Source organism: Necator americanus, chromosome X (assembly GCF_031761385.1).
Source record: "Necator americanus strain Aroian chromosome X, whole genome shotgun sequence".
NCBI lineage: Eukaryota > Metazoa > Nematoda > Chromadorea > Rhabditida > Ancylostomatidae > Necator > Necator americanus.
Window position 1 is genome coordinate 31743156 of NC_087376.1, and position 19600 is coordinate 31762755.

At 35.4% G+C, this 19600-nt stretch overlaps 1 protein-coding gene across 1 annotated transcript; it reads right to left on the reverse strand.

Moving 5' to 3' along the window:
• Positions 1-203: 203 nt before the first annotated feature.
• RB195_026081 (uncharacterized protein) lies at positions 204-419 on the reverse strand (the record flags this gene model as incomplete). The annotated part of the gene is made up of 1 exon (XM_064214486.1): positions 204-419. One exon carries the CDS (start codon positions 417-419, stop codon positions 204-206), a length of 216 nt encoding a protein of 71 aa, XP_064070367.1.
• Between the last annotated feature and the right edge of the window lie 19181 nt (positions 420-19600).

Consider the following 19600-nt stretch of genomic DNA (forward strand, 5'->3'; position numbering starts at 1 on the left):
GTTATCCTCAGCGCTTTTCGTAGTTGGCGACTGAGGAATGGTCCTTGTCGTAGTAGAGAACGTAGTAGAGCTGAAGTCAGAGAGTTCTCATCTTCAGCTTGCACTGCTCATCAGGGGTCGAAAAGGTTGACTCTTGCCACGCAAGCTGGTGGTGTCAATAATTCCTCTTAAACGTGAAAGCGATGATGAGGTCCCTTTGTTCTCTAAGCCGACCAGACGGTCACTGTTATCCGATAGCGCTCTGCTAGATAATACCATTTTTCTAGCACATCGGATTGTTGTTCAAGTCCCACCTTTGCATTTGCGTTGACACTGACAATGACCACCTGCTCCTTGACTATTCTAGACACCAACGCAATGAGTTCATCATAGACGGACGGACGACTTGTTGTCGTCCTCAGCGGTTTCCGTAGGTCCATGGACACTTATGATCCAGAATTTACGTCCTTCACGATGCCGCTGTCTTACAAATGCAAATCTGGACGAAGTTGAGCCAAATTCCTCCACCACGTTATCGTAGTCAGTTTCTCATAGCTATAGCGCAGCCACCTATCTTTCTTTCATCAGCATCGCCGCAGTGGATAGTGCAGCCTCCGACATTAATGAGTGGCCAAATGCGTGTTTCCTGCGGCGCAGCAAACGGCGCACAGAAATATCGTATAAGCCTAGACAGGGTGGTTTGTTGGAGTTTACTCGACAGTGTTTGGCAGTTCAGCGTGACGAAACGAATGGTTTTGTCTAAAAATACCATGTCTCTTTCAAGCAGCCGACCTTCCAGGTTATGGGCTTCGGCGATGTGCTGGATGACAGCACCTCTTTGGAATGTATTGGAACTCGAATGCCTGATCGCGTTTAGTAAAAGGACGGCTAGCACGAGCAAGTAGCAATCAGAGTTGTATACGCAGCCTCGAGCTATGTAGAAAAGTTTGTTTCCTGTGATTTATGTTGCGCATACGATATCCGTAGATCCGCCTTCTACTTTCCTCTGTCATCCTTGAATATGGATGATCATCTCACACGACAACCGTTAGTCACTTTTCATGGACTATGAAATATATATTGTTATTAAACATTGGTGAAATTCTATTTGAGGTCTTTTTAGTGCAAATTCTAATATTGGTCCTATGAAATAGCCCGGGACCGTGATCGCAAACTTATCACGGAATCGAACCTCCATCAATCATACTGGAGTTACAGCGGAACTTCTTACCGACTGCGCTACACCGTCCCTCATAATATAAGATATATTTTCTATATTCTTCTACAAAATAAAAAGTGCTATAGAGCTGCTAGGTTGGTGGAAAACTTCCACACAAGTGGTTTTTTTTTTGTTATCTCAAAAATAGAACTTTCAAATCAGTGACGGCAGAGAGTGCGATCAAAAAATTGCAATCGCAGTTCATAATAACAATTTCGATGTTTGTTCCTCTCTAAATAAATTCAGATCTCTTTAGAATCATATTTGAAGATGTTACTATTGAATCCTTATAAAATAAGATAATTTATAGAAAATAGCAGGAAGGTTTTCGAAAGAAGTGCAATGAATGAATTCGAAATTAAATGGGGCCCTTGCGCTTGATTCGAGAGGCGGATTTCGTAGATTTTTTTTATAAATTGCTCCTATTTGTCGTATATTGAGGCGACAAAAAGCGGCATATATTTGGTTTTTATACACGTTTCAGACTCGGAACAGCTCCAGATTTTACTGGTGATTAAACTATCCGTTATCCACGTTCTCTTCCTTATTTTTTGCTGTAAGACCTATAATTTTTTTTTCGTTTCAGTTACTGGTTCACGGAAGGCGATTGGAAAGGAATTTCATTAGAACTTTCTCAGATTACTAGTGATTCTCGCCTTCTATTCACAAATTAACTCCATCCTGTAAAACTGCGAAATGTGAAGTATATGTATCTTGCTAAAAAGTTAATGAATCTATAGATCTTAAATTTCTGAATAGGCCAACACGTAACTTTCAATTGAACAAAATAAGTAAGGAAGTAAGTAAGAAAGTAAATAATTCAGTTAATCAAAGTCTTTCTTATGATTTCTGGAATGCGACTGAACGCTAGTTTTTCTTTTGCTATTTTCAAGAAAATGTTTGGGTATACAATATGCCAACCTCTAAAATAAATTTATGTTGTGGAACGAAAAGATAAATAACCCAACGTCCTAGCTGAATAGACTAATAAATTTGCTTAATATGGTTGTTTAGTCTTTAGACTGCAATTGTGAACCTTTTTTGAATCTGTCTTTATCCACGATCAATTTCAAGCATTTCAACAGCCCTATGAGGTAATAAAGGATAGAATAATGGTATTAATTTGGAATCCCAGATCTGAACGTTCTGAGACACACCCCTTCCCCTTGTCTGCAACACATTTTCATTGATAATTATGTACAGGCGATTTTTATACTTTTATTTCTACGTGAGAATAGTTTATGTTTGCACTAAGAGAACTTGAAAGAAAACAAAATGAAATAAAATATAATATTGGGACGTTGGACACATGATTAATATGTAAATGTTATCCAATTTGAACCACAGGATCGCATCTCGGTATTTATTTGATCCTTAAAAGCATTCATTAATATTATCCGAAAAGTAATTCCTAGTGTTCGTAAAATCTTTATCTCGGCTCGTTTTGTTCTCTCGTTTTGTTCTTGTAACTCATGCTTCTTTTTCCAAGAGATTTAAATCTATTCTTTTTGACTATTTATCATATTCTTATGATTTGTGATCATTTTAAAAATTCTAAAACGCTCGGTAAGATGTCTTTTTTTAAAACAAGCTTTGCATCGAAATATTTCTTTACTCGCTCCATATTCATTGTAGTCTATTAACCTCTAAGCCTAATGAAAAATGCTGCTTGCACGAGGCTGAAGGAATGCGGAGAGCGTGGGAGACCAGCGGCAACCTTTAATCCTAAATTTCGGACTAAACATCCATAAAAGCATAGAACTTCATTTTGGTTCGTCATTGAATTCTTTCTTTTTATCATATCACTCTTCAACTGCAAATCTAAATGCAACATTTAATGCTTCGTTTGCCAATTTTTTTCCAACGATATTCTCAATGCTTTTTGTGACGATAGCAGCTCTGACGATATCCAGATATATATTCATTGCTTGCAATGATTCTTTTGACTATAGAGGCAATATTTATGTGAGGCTTCTAAGTTCTTGGTAAACAATAAAAGATACTAACTGTTAATCATTCCATTAAAGCCGTTCCTCTCATTTTTCATCAACAAAGTACACATTTAATTCATTTCACATCTCTTTCATTCATCATTTCAGCTAAACACTTGCTACAGTATACCTGATTACTTGACGACGAATTTAAGTGAACTTTTTACGGCCTTGGTATCCTCCTTTCAATTTTCGCTTAAGAAAGGATATTTCGTTCTTTTTTTCTTCTCCTTTATTTAATGATCGATACGTTTGCTTTTCTTGGGAAGAAATATTGTTGACTTTTTCCTGACGAATTACCTGACGAATAATGGCACAGGATATCTTAAATAAACAGACAGCGCTAGCCCGATTATTTGTTTGTGGTAATGAAGGAATAAGTGTGATAAAGTGATTTTTGGATTACGTTCGCAACTTCAAGAGACAATTTCTCATGCAGGATGATTCCAGGTCTACGAAATTGTTGAACTCATGTAATTTTCTACTCGATTTTACTCGAGAAGTTGAGAAATTATTTAAAAAAGGAAGTAATGCTATCAATTTTGCACGTTTGTATTTCTTTGGAGTTTTTTTTTTTTAATTTCTCACTACCTCACAATCCTACTGACGAACATAATAGGTGTCTATGGGTATCCAAATTTCACCCTTAATGTGGATTACCCAGTTAAAGTGCTAATGTTTTTAATGTGTGTGTGAGTGTTTATTAATGTTAATGTTAATGTGTGAATTCCAATTTTTTTTCTCATGAAAATCAGCTTAAAACAGGGATGAATGCGTAAAAAAGCTCTAATCGCTTCGACCCCTTTTCTACTCTTTTAATGATTTTTTAATGACTGCAATTTCTAAAAAAGAATATAACTTCTCAGAAGCACCGGATTAGATTATCTAGTTGACATGTATGTAAATTCTAAGTACTCTTTAACTCTGGATTTAATTTTTCCAGCGCCGTTGGGCAACGTTCTGTTTAAATTAATAAAAATGGAAAACCCTTAGTCTACCTTTGAGTCCAATCTCAAGTCAGAGTCTTTTAATCGTGCATTAGAGATCTGTCATAGCCTAACGGCTGGATTTCTGCATTGTTTTCATAATAAATTTCGAGAAACCGTACATTTACTCAACGTGTTCGCATTAATCATTCACAGCATGAGGTGAACTCCATTTGATTGAATGAGTACTTGTGATGTTTTTCTAAGGTGATTTTTCTGGAAAGAATGTGATGCCTCAATTCTCGCCTCATCTTCAGCGAAATCTAATAAAACTCAGCACGTTTCTCGTTTTATTACCATTTAATGCCATCCTCGTTCATGACAACGGAAGAAAAATTTGGAGCTTATCCCATGTGACGTCAAAAAGTCTATGAACGTAAAATGAGGGCGAGGGCAAGTAGGAGGTTGATTTTAATTTCGAATTTTTTTTCCTAACCTAACACTTCCTGTTACAGTATGCAAAATTTGTTTTCAAGTTACTTTGTTTCTTTTTTATTTTTTCTCTGTTACACCTGATGACGTAGTTTTAATGACACTTTTCTCCTCATGAATTTCATTTTGCTTTTTTTTTTAAACAGGGAATCCCTTATTAGCAGCGTCAAGTGTTTGTCTTGTTCCCTTTCTCAGTCTTTCAACGTTTTGCAGCATCCGTAGTGGTGTGGTTTCTTCGCGCAATTTAATTTGTTATTTGGATGAGTATAGCGTTCCGTTCATTGAAAATATGACGAAAGCTACCGTCAAAGCACAGAACTTTGGTCAACTTGCAATGATGCTGTCATAAGTGAAATTCCAGACATGAGAGCCGGGTATGCCATTATTTTTTCCCTCTCTCTCCCTTGATAATGTCTATTATGCATCTAGTGCTGTGCATCAGTACGGCATAATGTTTGAAAATGGCCTATAGGCTCTTCATGGGTTCGCAGTTATCTCCGGATCGCAAATGCGTTAATGAATTCTCGACTCCTGCATCTTTGTTCTTGTTCCGGTGCTAGGAGTTAGTCGATATATATATATATATATATATATATATATATATATATATATATATCTGCGAACGCTACCCTGCTACCCTTAGGGCAGCTGTGCACACATCTGCTGTAACGGTATCTTGTATCAAAATAACAGTCCTGAAATCCCCTGAGGAACACTCAAAATTGCAGCTCTTTTCATCTTTATTCTTCCTTTAGCAAGATTTCAAAGAATCAACTGAAGGTGTAGGAGAGTGCTCTTCTTCCTACTTCTCCTACCTCCTCTCTCTCGTTCAACCCACAACACTTGTCGCTATTTTCATCTCTTCGGTGCTTCCTATCGCTGCAGTGCTCTTCCGCAAAATATAAATGAGGATTTCTCTTCCATTTACAACTTTATGGATATTCCCGAACGAAAACTCCATAATTCCGTTTTTTTTTCAAACCCACAAACTCTATTTAGATATCCCAGGAGAGATAAACTTCTTCAAAAACTATCGTCACAAAAACAATTAATACACACAAAGTAATTATAATAATGTTCAAAATAATTTTGTGTAAACGAAGAGAGATTAGACAAAATTATGAAGCGGTTTGGTAGTAGTAGTAATAGTAGTATGTGATCGCTTTATCCATGCTTATTTTCTTTTTAATCCGCGAACAGGTCACGATTTTCTGAAGAATGATGGCGAAAATCGCGACGCGACGCGACGCGATAGTTATTCGCGCATGAGTGAAACGTACGCCGCATCGTGTGTGCTATTAAATTAGATGCAGCAGCATCTATGCAGCTGGCCAAGATCAGACATCCATTCTCATCACTCAACATCTCATTCTCCTTTAGCATATGACCTGGAAAGGGTTTCCGGAGGAGTTTCGTCTAGTATTATCTACTTAAGAGTAACAACATTAAGCTTCATTACAATTGTTGTTTGTATTGTAAAGTTTTTTTTTAATCAAGACCTATACAGACGATTTCCTATTCTACCTCATTTTTACTCAACCTCCATATGGGAATTGCCGTAGATAATGTTTCGCTATTGTTGAACTATGTAGCTATACATTATTTATATCTCTACGCCTCCTCAAAACATTTGGACACCGTAAATTTCTTATTCTAATTTTTGCAAAATTGTAGAAAAAGTGTCCAACAATTTAGTTTAACTTACTTTAAAAGAAATAGGTTTTTTTTCGGAAAAAAAAAACATTGAAGCGATTTTACACGATTGGTTACGATATTCTTAACGTAACGGTATTGAGAAAAGCAGAAAAAAATCCATCAATGTCTGGGAATTAACCAAATTCGTGACCTCTTTTAATGGACGATTAGTGCACATTTTGGTTAGCTTAGACGCATTTGTAACTTGCTTCTCAATACTACAGTACTTATTGTTCCGGATTTCATGGTATTGACTCTTATATTCTGAATAATAGGACAGAATTATCGTCACCCTTATGAAAATCTTCCCCGGACATTACCCAACTGCTAATAGTTTTCTTTTCATGGAACTTTTTTTATTTTTCAAAGATTCCGAGGACTCTCGTAACTCGAGTTTCCGCCATTCATTTCCTGTGTATCGTCTGCTTTTGATGATTTCCGACCAACGAAATCACATTGCTGTCTCAACTCCTTACGCTCTTCACTGCTCTCATTTCGCGCTTGTTTTTCTTCCCAGATCATCCATAATGTATATTCAGCAGTAGCCTCATTTATCTGAAAAAAGCGGTTTTTTCAATACAAGTGAAAGACTTATTCGCTTGATTGGTGTTTTCCACAAATATTCCATAAGTCCACCCTTTTAGAAATTGCCCTCGATTTACACCCTTTCATTTTTCGACATATTATACTATCCCAGTAAATAACAGGAATTTGTGTTTTCCCCTATAATTTAGGTGACAAGAGTGCGATTAAGAAGAAAATCTAAGAGAAAATCCACTAAAAGTATATAAATATCACTTGTATATAAGATTTTCTAGTTTTTTTTTTCCTTTGTTTATTTCTTTTTAGCTTTCTACTTCTTATATTCTTTATACTCAATTTGTTTGCCTCTCTTGGACTCTTCCGGCTTCAGCATTGTTCCGCATAGCTTCTCCAGTTCTGGATTTTTTTTAAACAGACAGAACAGAAGGGATTTAACAGATCTCGCATTTTCGCCATGTTTTATATTGCACGTAATTCAGTAAAGATTTTTAAATTACGAAAGCTTCATAAAATCGATCTTTTTTAAATTCTTCATGGACGAAACCGGTCGATAACCTTTTTCAACAACGATTCTTATCGTATCTATTTGGTATCTCTCTTCCGGATCTCAGTTTCAACGCTTGGAGAAAGTTGAAAATTTTCAAAAAAAAAAAAAATGAAGCTGTTTGTAGCATTTCTTATCAAAAAAATTGTTGGCAACATCAACAAGATCTGGAGGATTGTCTGGAAAATTTTGGATGAAGCGGTGACTGTTTTGAAGCTTATCAACCATTCATCTCTCTATTCCTTTATATCTCACAGAGAAATCTCAAAGGAATCACAATAGCAACTTTCGGTACATTACATATCTCCTTTAATAGTACCCTCTAATCCTTAGTAGTTCTTCTAGAATCCGTTATTTAATATTTACAGAATATTTTTAACTTGTAAGATGAATGATCATAATGCTTTTCGAGATTCTAGCTGCCTTACAGCAGTTTTTCAAGTTAAATTTTCACAGTTTTGTCATTATTGACTAGAAACAAACATCATCAACAGCTTCTTTGTAGGGGCAGCAGTGAAGTAAACTAAATACGTCAGGCACTGAATCACTCGTTACCTCCTCTCATTGCAATCTGACGTTACAAAATCTTATCCCTGCTTTTATTAAAATGCTAAGCTACCACAGTGTTGTGATATCAATTAGCAGTTACTGTAACTTCCTCCAGTACCGCATCCCTATCATATCAATTGACTACCGTCATTCTTCTATTAGCTGAACTTTGTGAAATTACTAATTGAACAACTACAAGTAAAGGAAATTTGAGAGAATCGCGACGATAAGATGCTAAACGTTATTTCATCTGGATTCTATACTGTAAACTATTAATTTGTTAGAGAGAAAACCTCTTTAAGTTCATTTTCTTGAAAGTCGCCAAAATTCCAAGGCAAATCATCTTCGGCAGCCTTCTCTAGATAGGAGAAAATAACTGGCAGTCTGGATGAAATTCCACTCAAACATTCCAGCATTAGAGTGAATTTACGATGAACAGCACCCGCGATCGCTCTAATCCAGCACTGAGGATGAATAGACTCCTATATAGGGGTGACTACAAATGATTCATCGGGTTTCGGATGAATGTGTTTTAAAAATTAAAAGGATAAAGGATAAAGTGTCCGGCGTCAATCAATCCGTTTGTAATCAGCCACCACGTTCACGTCAATTCAGAATCGTTTGAGGTTCACGAACGTGTAACTGGCCCATACAATGACTTGCGGTGGCTAGCCGATGTGGCAAGTCAATGTTTTTATCCTTCCAGAGAAGTCTGGTACCAATTTATGGACTCCTGAGGGATGAAAGGCTTGGTGAGCACTAGTGTGGATTTGAACCGATTGTGCAGGTAGCGGAACCTCTAACCGCTACACTACACCCGCCCTTTCTTCCAAAAATATTATACAAAAAATAGCGATTGATACATTGTATGAAAGAACGCTTTTTCCTTTTTCTTATACAGTATTAAAAATGTTCCATGTCCTCCAGTCGTATTTCACGACACATGTATATGCGGTGGCCAAGTTCAGCCCATACATATTCAGGAATGTTCCTGTTAATGTTCACCAGCGCAGCAGTGATGCGATCCTGAAGTTCAGCCAATGCTTTGCACGTACACAATGCCTTCAACGTATTCCCAAAGAAAAAAATCACAAACTGTAAAATCGTGAGACCTTAGGGACCATCTAAGTAGGGCCCTCTGAGACAGGTGGTCGTCGGAGCCTTCTCCTTTATAGAGCTAGCTTGTTTCCTTAAACTACTCATACCATTGCAAAATGATTTTGGTGGGTTGGTGGATGTGTATTGTACTGTTTTCGGAATGCACACTTTCGGATGGTGACAGATTCTATCCTCTCACATTTCAAGGCACAAAATGATTCCGTTGATTCGTCCCCTTTCTGCAAATTATTGTCACCATGCCAGTAACTGAGTCAAAACGGAACTTGCAAAATCATCAATAAAAAGTTAAAGTATGTTCTTTCTATTCCTTAGTATTATAAATGGACATTGTATATTTAAAGCTATATGACGTCAAAACACGATAAACCATTAGTAATCACCTTGTACCTCATCAATCTCAAGGATTGATGAGGTTCAAACCACAAAACCCAGTGGAACGTCTAGACTCTGCATCAATTGGAGCATAATTTCGTAATTATGTCGAAAATAACAGTGAAATGGAGAAATTTAAGATTTTTCCCAAAAAAAAAAATCAAGTCTGAGAAATAACTCGTTTCTTTGGACGAGTTTTAAAAGCAACGTATGTGCTTTGATGTCTAACTAAACGAAGTTTGAGGTTTGTTTCCTTTCGAACGGAGCAGAATTGCTTGATGCTACCAAAGAGTAATGGAAAGCCCACTAACACATTTACTCGCAAGAAAGCACCTCGAAACACTATTGAAAATACATTTTTAATTTAGTTTGTTTAAAGATATTTTGAGAAAAAACCCGTCACCAACCGAGTCAGTCGGAAGTAATTATCCATGATAAGCGGTTCTGATCGTTCTCACAAAATTTCATTGTATTTTTCATTAATCTCATCCCACTGTCTTCAAATTCGTTTTTTTCACTCTGATCTACTGTTTTTAACTTTTTTAAAAAATTTAACCTTTCATCTAAAATCGCAAAATACATGTTCCATGCATTGGGCTCTAGGATTTGTGAAAATCTTCATCTTTAGTAAAACAATAATCGTTATAATATGCAAAAAAAAATTGTAACGTTCTCTTCTGATGCGTACGCTAGACACAGTTTAGTGTATAAGTTTTTGCAACCACTATCGAAATGGCAAATTACAACGTATGTACCTGAGGATATCCTTCATCAATCCTAATTCTCACTGATTCCCGGACAATAGGAATCTCGATATAGCAAAACATCACGCTGTCTCTCTCATAAACACCTTAAAATTACTAAAAAAAATATGTTTTGAAATGTCTTATAACATTTTTTTAATGTTTTGTTTAAAAAAAATAGAAAAAAGGAGAACATACTCGAAATACAAAATACTTGAAAAATCGGTTCGTGTTTCCTCTCCTATCTCCCTTTAATGATCAATTAGACGCAATTTCCGACATCGATACTCACTAATATTATCTTCGATGGATTTTCTTCGACTTCAACTCAGACATCGGGTACTACTGGAATTCTTTCATTTTTAATTCTATTCACTCACCCTTACTACCCCTTGGGAACTCTTTGTTCTCCAGGACACAAGACGGCTTGAAAAAGGTGCACAAACGTATAAAACATTCTAACAATCTCCGCTTTAATCATTTTTGATGTTTGCTATTTCCAGATTCGAATCCAGATTCACATGAGTAATATATTCCTTCCATTCACTCTCTGCGTAATTATACCTCCTTTACTGGCTCCTTTTACATTATAAAATTAAGGATTTTTTGGGAATGAGCTCATTTGTGAGATATCTAAAAAAAAAAGCGTAGGTATTGAGCTTGATAGGCGTCTGAGGAGAACGCAGAATGCTGAAGACCGTCGAGTATTGCTATCTCTCTATTGAAATCTTCAATCCATCAACTGTGAAACGTTGAGTTAACGCCACCATTGAAATATGGAACACGCTTAGCGCTTAATTGCTCAACTTCTTCTCATATGTAAATCGAATCATGTTTCATACTCCTGTTTTTTTCTTCTCTGGCTATCAAATTAGCTGTACAAAATTTCTCTAAGGTTTTCTTCACTTAATTTCATGGAACTGATGCCTAAATATTTTTAAGTAAGTAATTTCTGCATGAAACGATTCAACTATGCAAGCTGAGTGTTCAGGAATAAGAGGAGGTAATGTAGCAATGACCGACATTTGAACCTCCGGCCTCGGAAATAATCATCAATTTTACCCTTATCCTCTGAGCTACACATTTTGTATACATTTGCCACATTACCTTCTCTTATTCCAAAACACTCAGTTTGCACAATTAAGTCGCTTCCAACAAAAATCCTAGTTGAAAATATTTTGACATGAGTTCCACAATAATTTCTTAGATGGCATTTTTTTGTTCTTCTGAATGCCGTATCTTCAGATTCTACTCCTGTGATTCCGATATGCTGCCGATATCTTTCATTATAAGCTAAAGATTTAGATATTTGTAATTAAATTGCAATATTCGGAGCATTTTCTCTGACATCCATCAAAAAACCATGTATAAAATTTGTAACTGTAAAATAGAATAGAATAAAGCATGTAAAAAAACGACTATGTACCAGCATCTGGATCCTTTATGCCTTACTTCACGCCTTCTACGTCAAGTTTGTTTTCCTTTCCCTTGATTTCAGTCCTCATTTGTCTTTACAATTCAAGATCTTGCTGAGAAAACTCCTATTGTCAGTTGAAATAATGACAGCGACACTTAGTTACCTTCGTAATAACATCGTCTCGATACGCTTATGGAAACTACAGGAAGACTTCGTGGACTGTCTTTGTTTTCATGATATGGAATTTCAAAAAATATGAAATAAAAAATTTAACAAAAAACGGAATTTTGCTACTTTTTCGTTGTATGTTTGTGTTAAAATGTTTAAAATTGAAGGAAGTTGGCCAGATAGAAAATCCTCTACAACTTCTCGAAAGACAAAAGAAGCCATGGGGCATTTCATTTTCGTCTTCGCATTGCAGTGGTTTTATTTGTTTAGAGGTGGTCTGGCCAGCGTTAATCAGCTGGCTCAGCCACCATAACAATGCTGACTTACTCGATCTAATTCCGAAGGCACATCTAATGATGATCTTCTAAGAAGATCAAGCACTTTTCTACTCGTTCTGAAAATAAATTTGCAACTATAACTCTAATTAACATGGAATCATGTGCCCGCTTTCAATTCTACTGAAAAAGCTACCTGTTTCAGATTCCTAAATCATACATTGAAAGACAAACCCTTAACTCAATCTACAGCACATAGTTCAAGAAAAAAACTTTATTTTCGTCAAACAAATAAACAAAAAAAAAGCCAAACAAATATAACTAGTATCGAACAGGTCTCACGTGACCTGCTTAATTATCATTGTTCTGTTAGGTTCTACAATAAAAAAATTATTGCACGAAATATTTCAATAGTCCATGCATTTTGTTCCACTAATTCCTCGTTTTTTTTTTTATTCTAAATTACAGTATTGATGTCGTATCTTATTCTCATATTTCTTGTCGAATTTCTCATTTGCACTTTGCTGCGTGTAGGTATCCTCTTCTGTCCTTAAAAAGTACCGTAATATAAGCAGTGCTTCGAATAAGCAGTGTCCATGGATTAGACTTGCGCATTTTTATGCAAACATTGCTCTAGTGTGTTTAGGTTATTCCTTTTTTTGTTTTCACATAATCGTTTGTTTACGTTTTACAATTCTTCTCTCTACTTTATAGTTGTGGTCCTTAATCCAAAATCAACAGAAATGGTGTAATTAAAGAAGTTGCTGAACCTTTGTGATGTTATAAAATTTTCCTCTCTAATTCGTTCTTCGAGCTCTCACAAACTAAGCAAAATCTCATTTCATTTGCTTATTTTGCCGTTCGTTTTGCTCCAGAACAGTGAAATGACGCTTTTTTCTTTAATCGTTTTGACTGGTGCATATAGAAATCGTATATTCTGAGGATTTAAAAATAGGAGGAATCAAAAACTGTGTTGACTCTTCCATAAAATATTGTATTCCAAAAAATGGCAACATGTTTCGTTCTAGTTGTCAGATTGTTAGCAAAAATATTGCGTACGATCTTTCTTCTCTTTTTTCGGATTAATTATGCGAATTATTAATTGCGATTTGACTTCTCTTTTTTTTCTTTTTTCTAAACAATCTACAGCTGCAGGATCTTGACACTCACTGTCTTTCGTCTCCATTATACTATTTACTTTCTTTGTATCTATTTCGAGTATTCAACAGGTAGAAGAATCCTTTCTTTTTTAATTTCATTGCTATCCAGACGAAAATATGCGAATTACTCATGCGTTGTCCGTTGTCCATTGCATTCGTGGATCAACTAGCAAAACACTTTGTGCGCTTCACGTTGATTACCAGTTCAAGTCGGAAGCGGCGAAAGGCAAACGCTGATGACAACTAAGATGTTCAAGTGGCTTTTTCGTTCCGTTGTTAGTTACTTGCACTTGCAGTTGTAAGAATTTGGAGGAAATCATGTTTAATTGATTTCCAAAGACAAAGAGTTAAAGCTCCTTGCAAAATTCATAATGCCGCCACTTACGCTATCTCGCAAACACAAAAGTGAAAATATAAAAGTGTGCGACTTTTGTGATGAAAAACGGATATTTCCTGTTCTTATAAATTATCCCACTGCTCCCTGAAAACCTCACATCAAGCGCTTTTCTAGTATTTTTCGGACTTATCTGAGCATGACAAATGAAGCACCTGAAAATGTACAATTCCAACAGTAATATAACCTTTCCATGCAGAAATTTTGAACTCAAAAGAAGTTATACAAGGGCAAAACATGAGGGTGAAATTTCTTCTAAACAATCTTCTTAAGGGAACGCAAATTCCTGTTTTGAAAGGTCTCGAGAAAAGTTCACTCATATAAGGTTTGGAAGTGACTCCTCTTCCAACGGAGATGAACCAAACGCGACCCGTATGGAGGAGCTATTGTTGGACCACCAAATGGAGGTCGCCCGTACGTCGGAGTATTTCGGACGCAGAGCTCTTCTTCGCTTTGAACAACAGGAAAGCGCGAGTTTATTACATTTGTCATTCCTCTCATGAGATCCAGCATTGACACTCAGCGGGCCTCCAAATGGAGACTTCGCTTTCGAATAAAAATTCGTCGCCTTCCCTCACCACCTTCATCGCCTACACCACTTCAAAAACGTTCATTTCTACATACGGAAATTGAATGATTTCGGATATTTCAACTTGATTTTAATCTTTTGTGAACACATCGGATACTTTACAACTTTGTTTCTTCGCAAAAAATAGAACTACTCGCTTGTTTGGAGTAAAAATCGCTGTTTATCATTCTCTTCTGCGACCTTAATTCTCACTTCAAAAAGCGTGCATTGCTTTTCCTTTGCTAATAATTCATAACAGTAAGTACATTCAGATGAAAATGACACCTTTCACAGTTTTTTTTTCTACACAGCGAAGTTTTCGCAATTTATGCGGTGCCTTTCTATATGATTCTCTTTCGCCGTAATGGCCATATGATATACATACATATTTGTTTTGCATCAAAACGAAGTGTTCGTGGGATCCTTTGCCGATGTGTGATCATAATTGTGGTTATGGAGAAGCTCAGTAAAAACAGCTGCTCGTCCTGTTAGTCCTTAATTCCTTACGGATACGCTGAGACGGTATATCTAACGAGGATCTGGATTATTTAGTTCGCTCTTAACAAGAAGTGAGCCTTAAGAGCGAATGAGAAGAGGAAGTAGGAAGGAGTGCATATTTGCCTTTAAGGCAAACAAAAGCAGCCAGAAACAACTGTATGGATTGTTATCTTGATATCAGCTTCTTTCTAAGATTTTCTCTTGATAGAGAATAAATAATATAACATATCTAAATATACATATATAAAATAATTTGACAAAATATTCGCTAGCACTCAACCTCTCAGCTAACTGAGGCATTGGGCTGCTTAAGATTTATCCGAGACGTGGTCGAATAATAAACGATGGATTGTTGATCACAGATTTGCACACACATGCACACAAATCCCACCCCAAAACAAAATCATCGTCATTAAGCGGTCTCTCACTTTTTACCATCATCTATTTACGCAATACCCGGAAGGGTTCAGTGTGGAAAGTTTGAGTCTTCGTTATTTTTCTCACGCATCTCTTCATAGTTTCGTTTATTCTTCTGATGATTCTTCTTGAATATCAAAGTAGATTTTCCTGATATGGACTTATAAGTATGGAATGGCAAACAGCTATGAAATCCAGAAGAACATCCTGTTGTTGAAGAAAGATTTCCAACGACTTTCTTCCGTGACTTCGCTTATAGAAAGAACGCTTTTGTGTCACCGAAACAAAAATATTCCTCTCTATTTCAATTTTCCAGAAAGGAAAATTAAGGAACATTAATTTCAACTTAACACTAATTATGATAAAATAAACTACAAGATTTTTACTCTTTATCCAAACTTACAAAAGTTTATACAGGTAAAGGTTTTAGTAAAAGAATGCACCGATTTAATAGGTTGAGCTACTGCGAGTTGAGAGAGCTTTCTCAACTCAATTTTTTTTACTCTCCCTCAACGAGAGAGAGTAAAAAACTGGTAAAAATTTAAATAGTTCTTGATGATACCAATTTTTCAAGCCTAAAACAACTCAATGTCTGCAGCAACCAGTTTACGGATGCAAACAATTGCTTCAATTGAACTACTAACTTTTTGGGAAGTCTTTAAAACGGACATCATAAACAAACAATATCCAAGAGCAAGTACATAAATTCAAATTGTAAATTTGAGCTTCTTATCACTAATTTTTTGTGGTTTACTCCACCCCTATTTTCTACATTTTCTCTTTTCCAAAAGTGTGCAAAATAACAAGCACAATTCCCGAAATCCTTGTATTTTATACTGGATGAAGTTCGCCTCTTCGGAACACTTCTGTAGCAACTACACAAATAAATGAATTACAACTTTATTGGAACTCACAAAAGGCAAATTCTTGACCAATCTTTGTTTAGGTAATTTGTTTTCTTTTTCTGCAAACCTCTCGAGCATTCTCGTTGACTGTGGACATTTGTTACGTAGATATCTGGTGTATTTCTATTCTAACGATTCCAATATATTCTCACAAGGACTTACACACCTCTAGGTTGTCAAATAAATTAGTTCTATGTCTTAGCGATGTTGGAACAGCCGCACGTTAATGACCGTAATCAGTCAAGGCAGGGATAACCGAAAGACTTATCACGTCGACAATGTGAAACACGGACCTCACATCCGTCCCTCCCACACAGCTCTCAATTCTGAAACACAACCTGAACATATCTAATATTAATCTACTCTACTCTTTTAGATTACATTATTTTCAGGAAGTTTTTCAAATGTAAATACTATTATGTCAACAAGACATTCTGCCTGTGCCACACTATGAAAATGTTTACACAAAATAACTGAAATATCCCTTTTTCCTAAGCAAAAACTGGGTTTGTAGAAAAATTGTAAGCTTAAGATCTCTACAAATTGTAGGATTTCCCCAAAAAGTTCAACTATCATATTATTTTGCATTATGTTGGTTCTCTAGTAAATGATACCTCACTTTAAGCGTTTTTTTTTTCCATCTGTAATTCACTTTTGATTACTGGGTAATACTCTATATACTATAATTACTGTGAATATCCTAGTATATCGATACTTCATACATAACTTCCACATACTTTCCTACAGATATTCATCTAAAATTTTTGCATTCCAGTTACAATACATTCTAATTAGACAAATATACATAATATAGAGAAGTGAGTGTTAACGTATCACAGAACAGCGGATATATAATAAATGTGTTTGTTATGTTACAGTAAACCGGCGTTCTCAAACGGAAAGTTTTTTGATCTGTTACAAGTTTTTCTTTATTTTGTGTATGTTTTTACAAAAACCATGCTAGGAGTAGTGGTTTTTTTTTCAAAAAAAAAAAACTGCTCATTTTTCCAAATCCGCTATATGTTCTTGTCCTGTATAGGAAATAATATTAACTTCAGCGTGATCCTCTTGATTTGTGGTAATTCCACCGACGATTTTCCAGCTATTTTGGTTACAGTATTCATCTACTATCTATAAGTACGTATTTATGTAGATTTTCCTCAAATTCCATAGAATCATAGTTGGATATTTTATCTTTTTCCACTTGCAAACAAGAGGGCGATTTTACCGTACGATTTTACAGAGCACTTCTCATAGATAGTTATTTAAATGCGATGTTGGATTAGAGTCGTTTCATTTATAGGTTTATTTTGAAGTTCAAAAAATTTTGAATAATTGGAAACATTTCCTTCAAAATCTCGTATTCTTAAAGACAACGAATTTCCTTCATGAGCCTTCAGGAATATCCGCGAAATTTAGTCTAACTTCTCCCTGGAATAGCATCATAATCTATTTGCTTATCATAAAACATCTCTATATGTTTCTATGAAAAATTTTAAGAAGCAGTTAACTTTTAAATCCTTGAACTGCTTCTTTCAAACTTGGAAAACCACAACATAATTTGAATTCAGAATGAACTTGAGTTCGAAACAATATTTCTCCAAACGAAACGTCAAAGATCAGAAGAGAAAGAGAAGAGAATTAGGAAATACTGCTCTATTCGGCTCAAACAAATCCAATTTACTCCTTATAAATCCGTTTGGAAAGCAATAAACAACAGCATGTATGTACCTCTATTCAGTTCATGGATCGACTATGACATTACTGTCAATCTATCTCTCTCGATCGTCATTCTGTCTCTAAACTTTGCAACACTCATCAGTGAATCAGATTTCCACACGTTTTTCCATTTACATGTAAGAGCTACGGTGTACTGTGTAAATATGTACATAATAACATGAAACGTTTTTTTGTTAAATTATATCACCACCCTTCATGTCTAAACAATTTGAATTTTCTATATAGAGACTATGAGACTTTTCTAATATCAGCTAAAATATTATTTTTTTTTTAAATTTAATCTCTCGCTTGTTCTCATTTTGCAATCCGTTCAAGATTTACTTTTGTTCATATTATTTAGATTTCTTGAAGGGAAAAGATTTAACAAAGGAAAAGCATACTGCGTTTTATCATTAAAAATACATTTACAGGGTGTTTTGAGGATGAATGGTCCCCAAACGTTTCATACCCATTTTTCTATACACTGAAACAAAGCAGAACAGATTTTGTTTACTAATTTTAGGACACCACTTACGAATATATTGTCATTCGAGAGGAAGATTCTTCTTTATGCTTTCATTCATTTCATTTATTTCATTTATCATTCAGTTTCAAATTTTTCTTAAACACTGATTATTATTGAAATTTTTAGCTTTTGAAGGAGCCGGAAAGCTTTTCCGAGCTCAATACGCTGTCATTGTTATGGAAGCATTCAGCCAAACTGTTCCCCAACTCAGCACACCACTACATCGACTTAAATGCTTACGCTGTCTCCCTACAAATCTCCACCGCTCAATCTAATTTTGAAATTCTCACCTTTATATTTTTTAAGGCCCAGATATACGCAAAAAAAGTAAAAATCTTTCGATCGTTGTACTAATTTCAGATGTAAAATAATCTAAAAAAAATAATTCAAATGGAAGATAATCTAAACAATAGATAATCCGATTACCTCAGTGGTTTTTAACCGATTTTAGAACTTATCTTCAAGAAATTGGGTTTATTGAATGTTCCTGCTGCGGATTAGCCTAGTTTACTCCATCCACGTCTCTCCGAAGAGTGAGGGAATTTCGATGCTGTAGTCTTTTACTCATTGGGTATTAGGAGGTTTAATGGATGTCTTAAAGAGATACGCTTTTCGCTGTGCTCCTGCTGCTCATTTACAAATTAAAAAATTATTTTAGAAGTTTTATAATGTCTCTTCCTTACAAAACACCTCATTAACCTACTATACATCTGTTACGTCCTATCTCTAAAGAATTATATGTGTTATTTACTGATAGTGTTATCTCAACACAACAGCAGGGGATTTTTTTTTTAATTGGGGAAAACATTTCGCTATTGTTCTCTTTCTACAGTAACAAATCAAAGAAACCGTTCTGTCATTTTTCGTAAAAGTTCAGTTACTGGTAATTGTTCTATTTATTGAATTTACATAATGTTAAAATCCCACAGTTTCAAGAAAAAACATGTTGGAAAAAATGACTTTTTAAACAACGAATGGCAAAACCTCTTTTTTAAGAATTTGTATCACAAATATTACAGAAGGCGTAACTTTGATTTTTACAGGAAAAGCACATCGTTTATGACTGACCTAAGTAGGAAAATTTAAAATGCATAATAAGGGTCCTTTACGAAAATCTATCTGCGTTGAGAAGAAAAATTTTCACTCATTCCCTTTTAGCATAATTTTTCAGAAACGATTGACTCAACAAAAATGTGGTGCACCTCAGTTTTTGCATGGATGTGTGAGTAGTGTTTGTCTAAACCTCGTATTGAACTTTTTCATCTACTCGTTTAACATTCAATATGGCATTCCGAGCAAATTTCCGCTCATTCTGTGATTGCACCGATGCACTTACTGCATTTATTATGACATAATGTCCTGGAGCACATATGTGGATCAC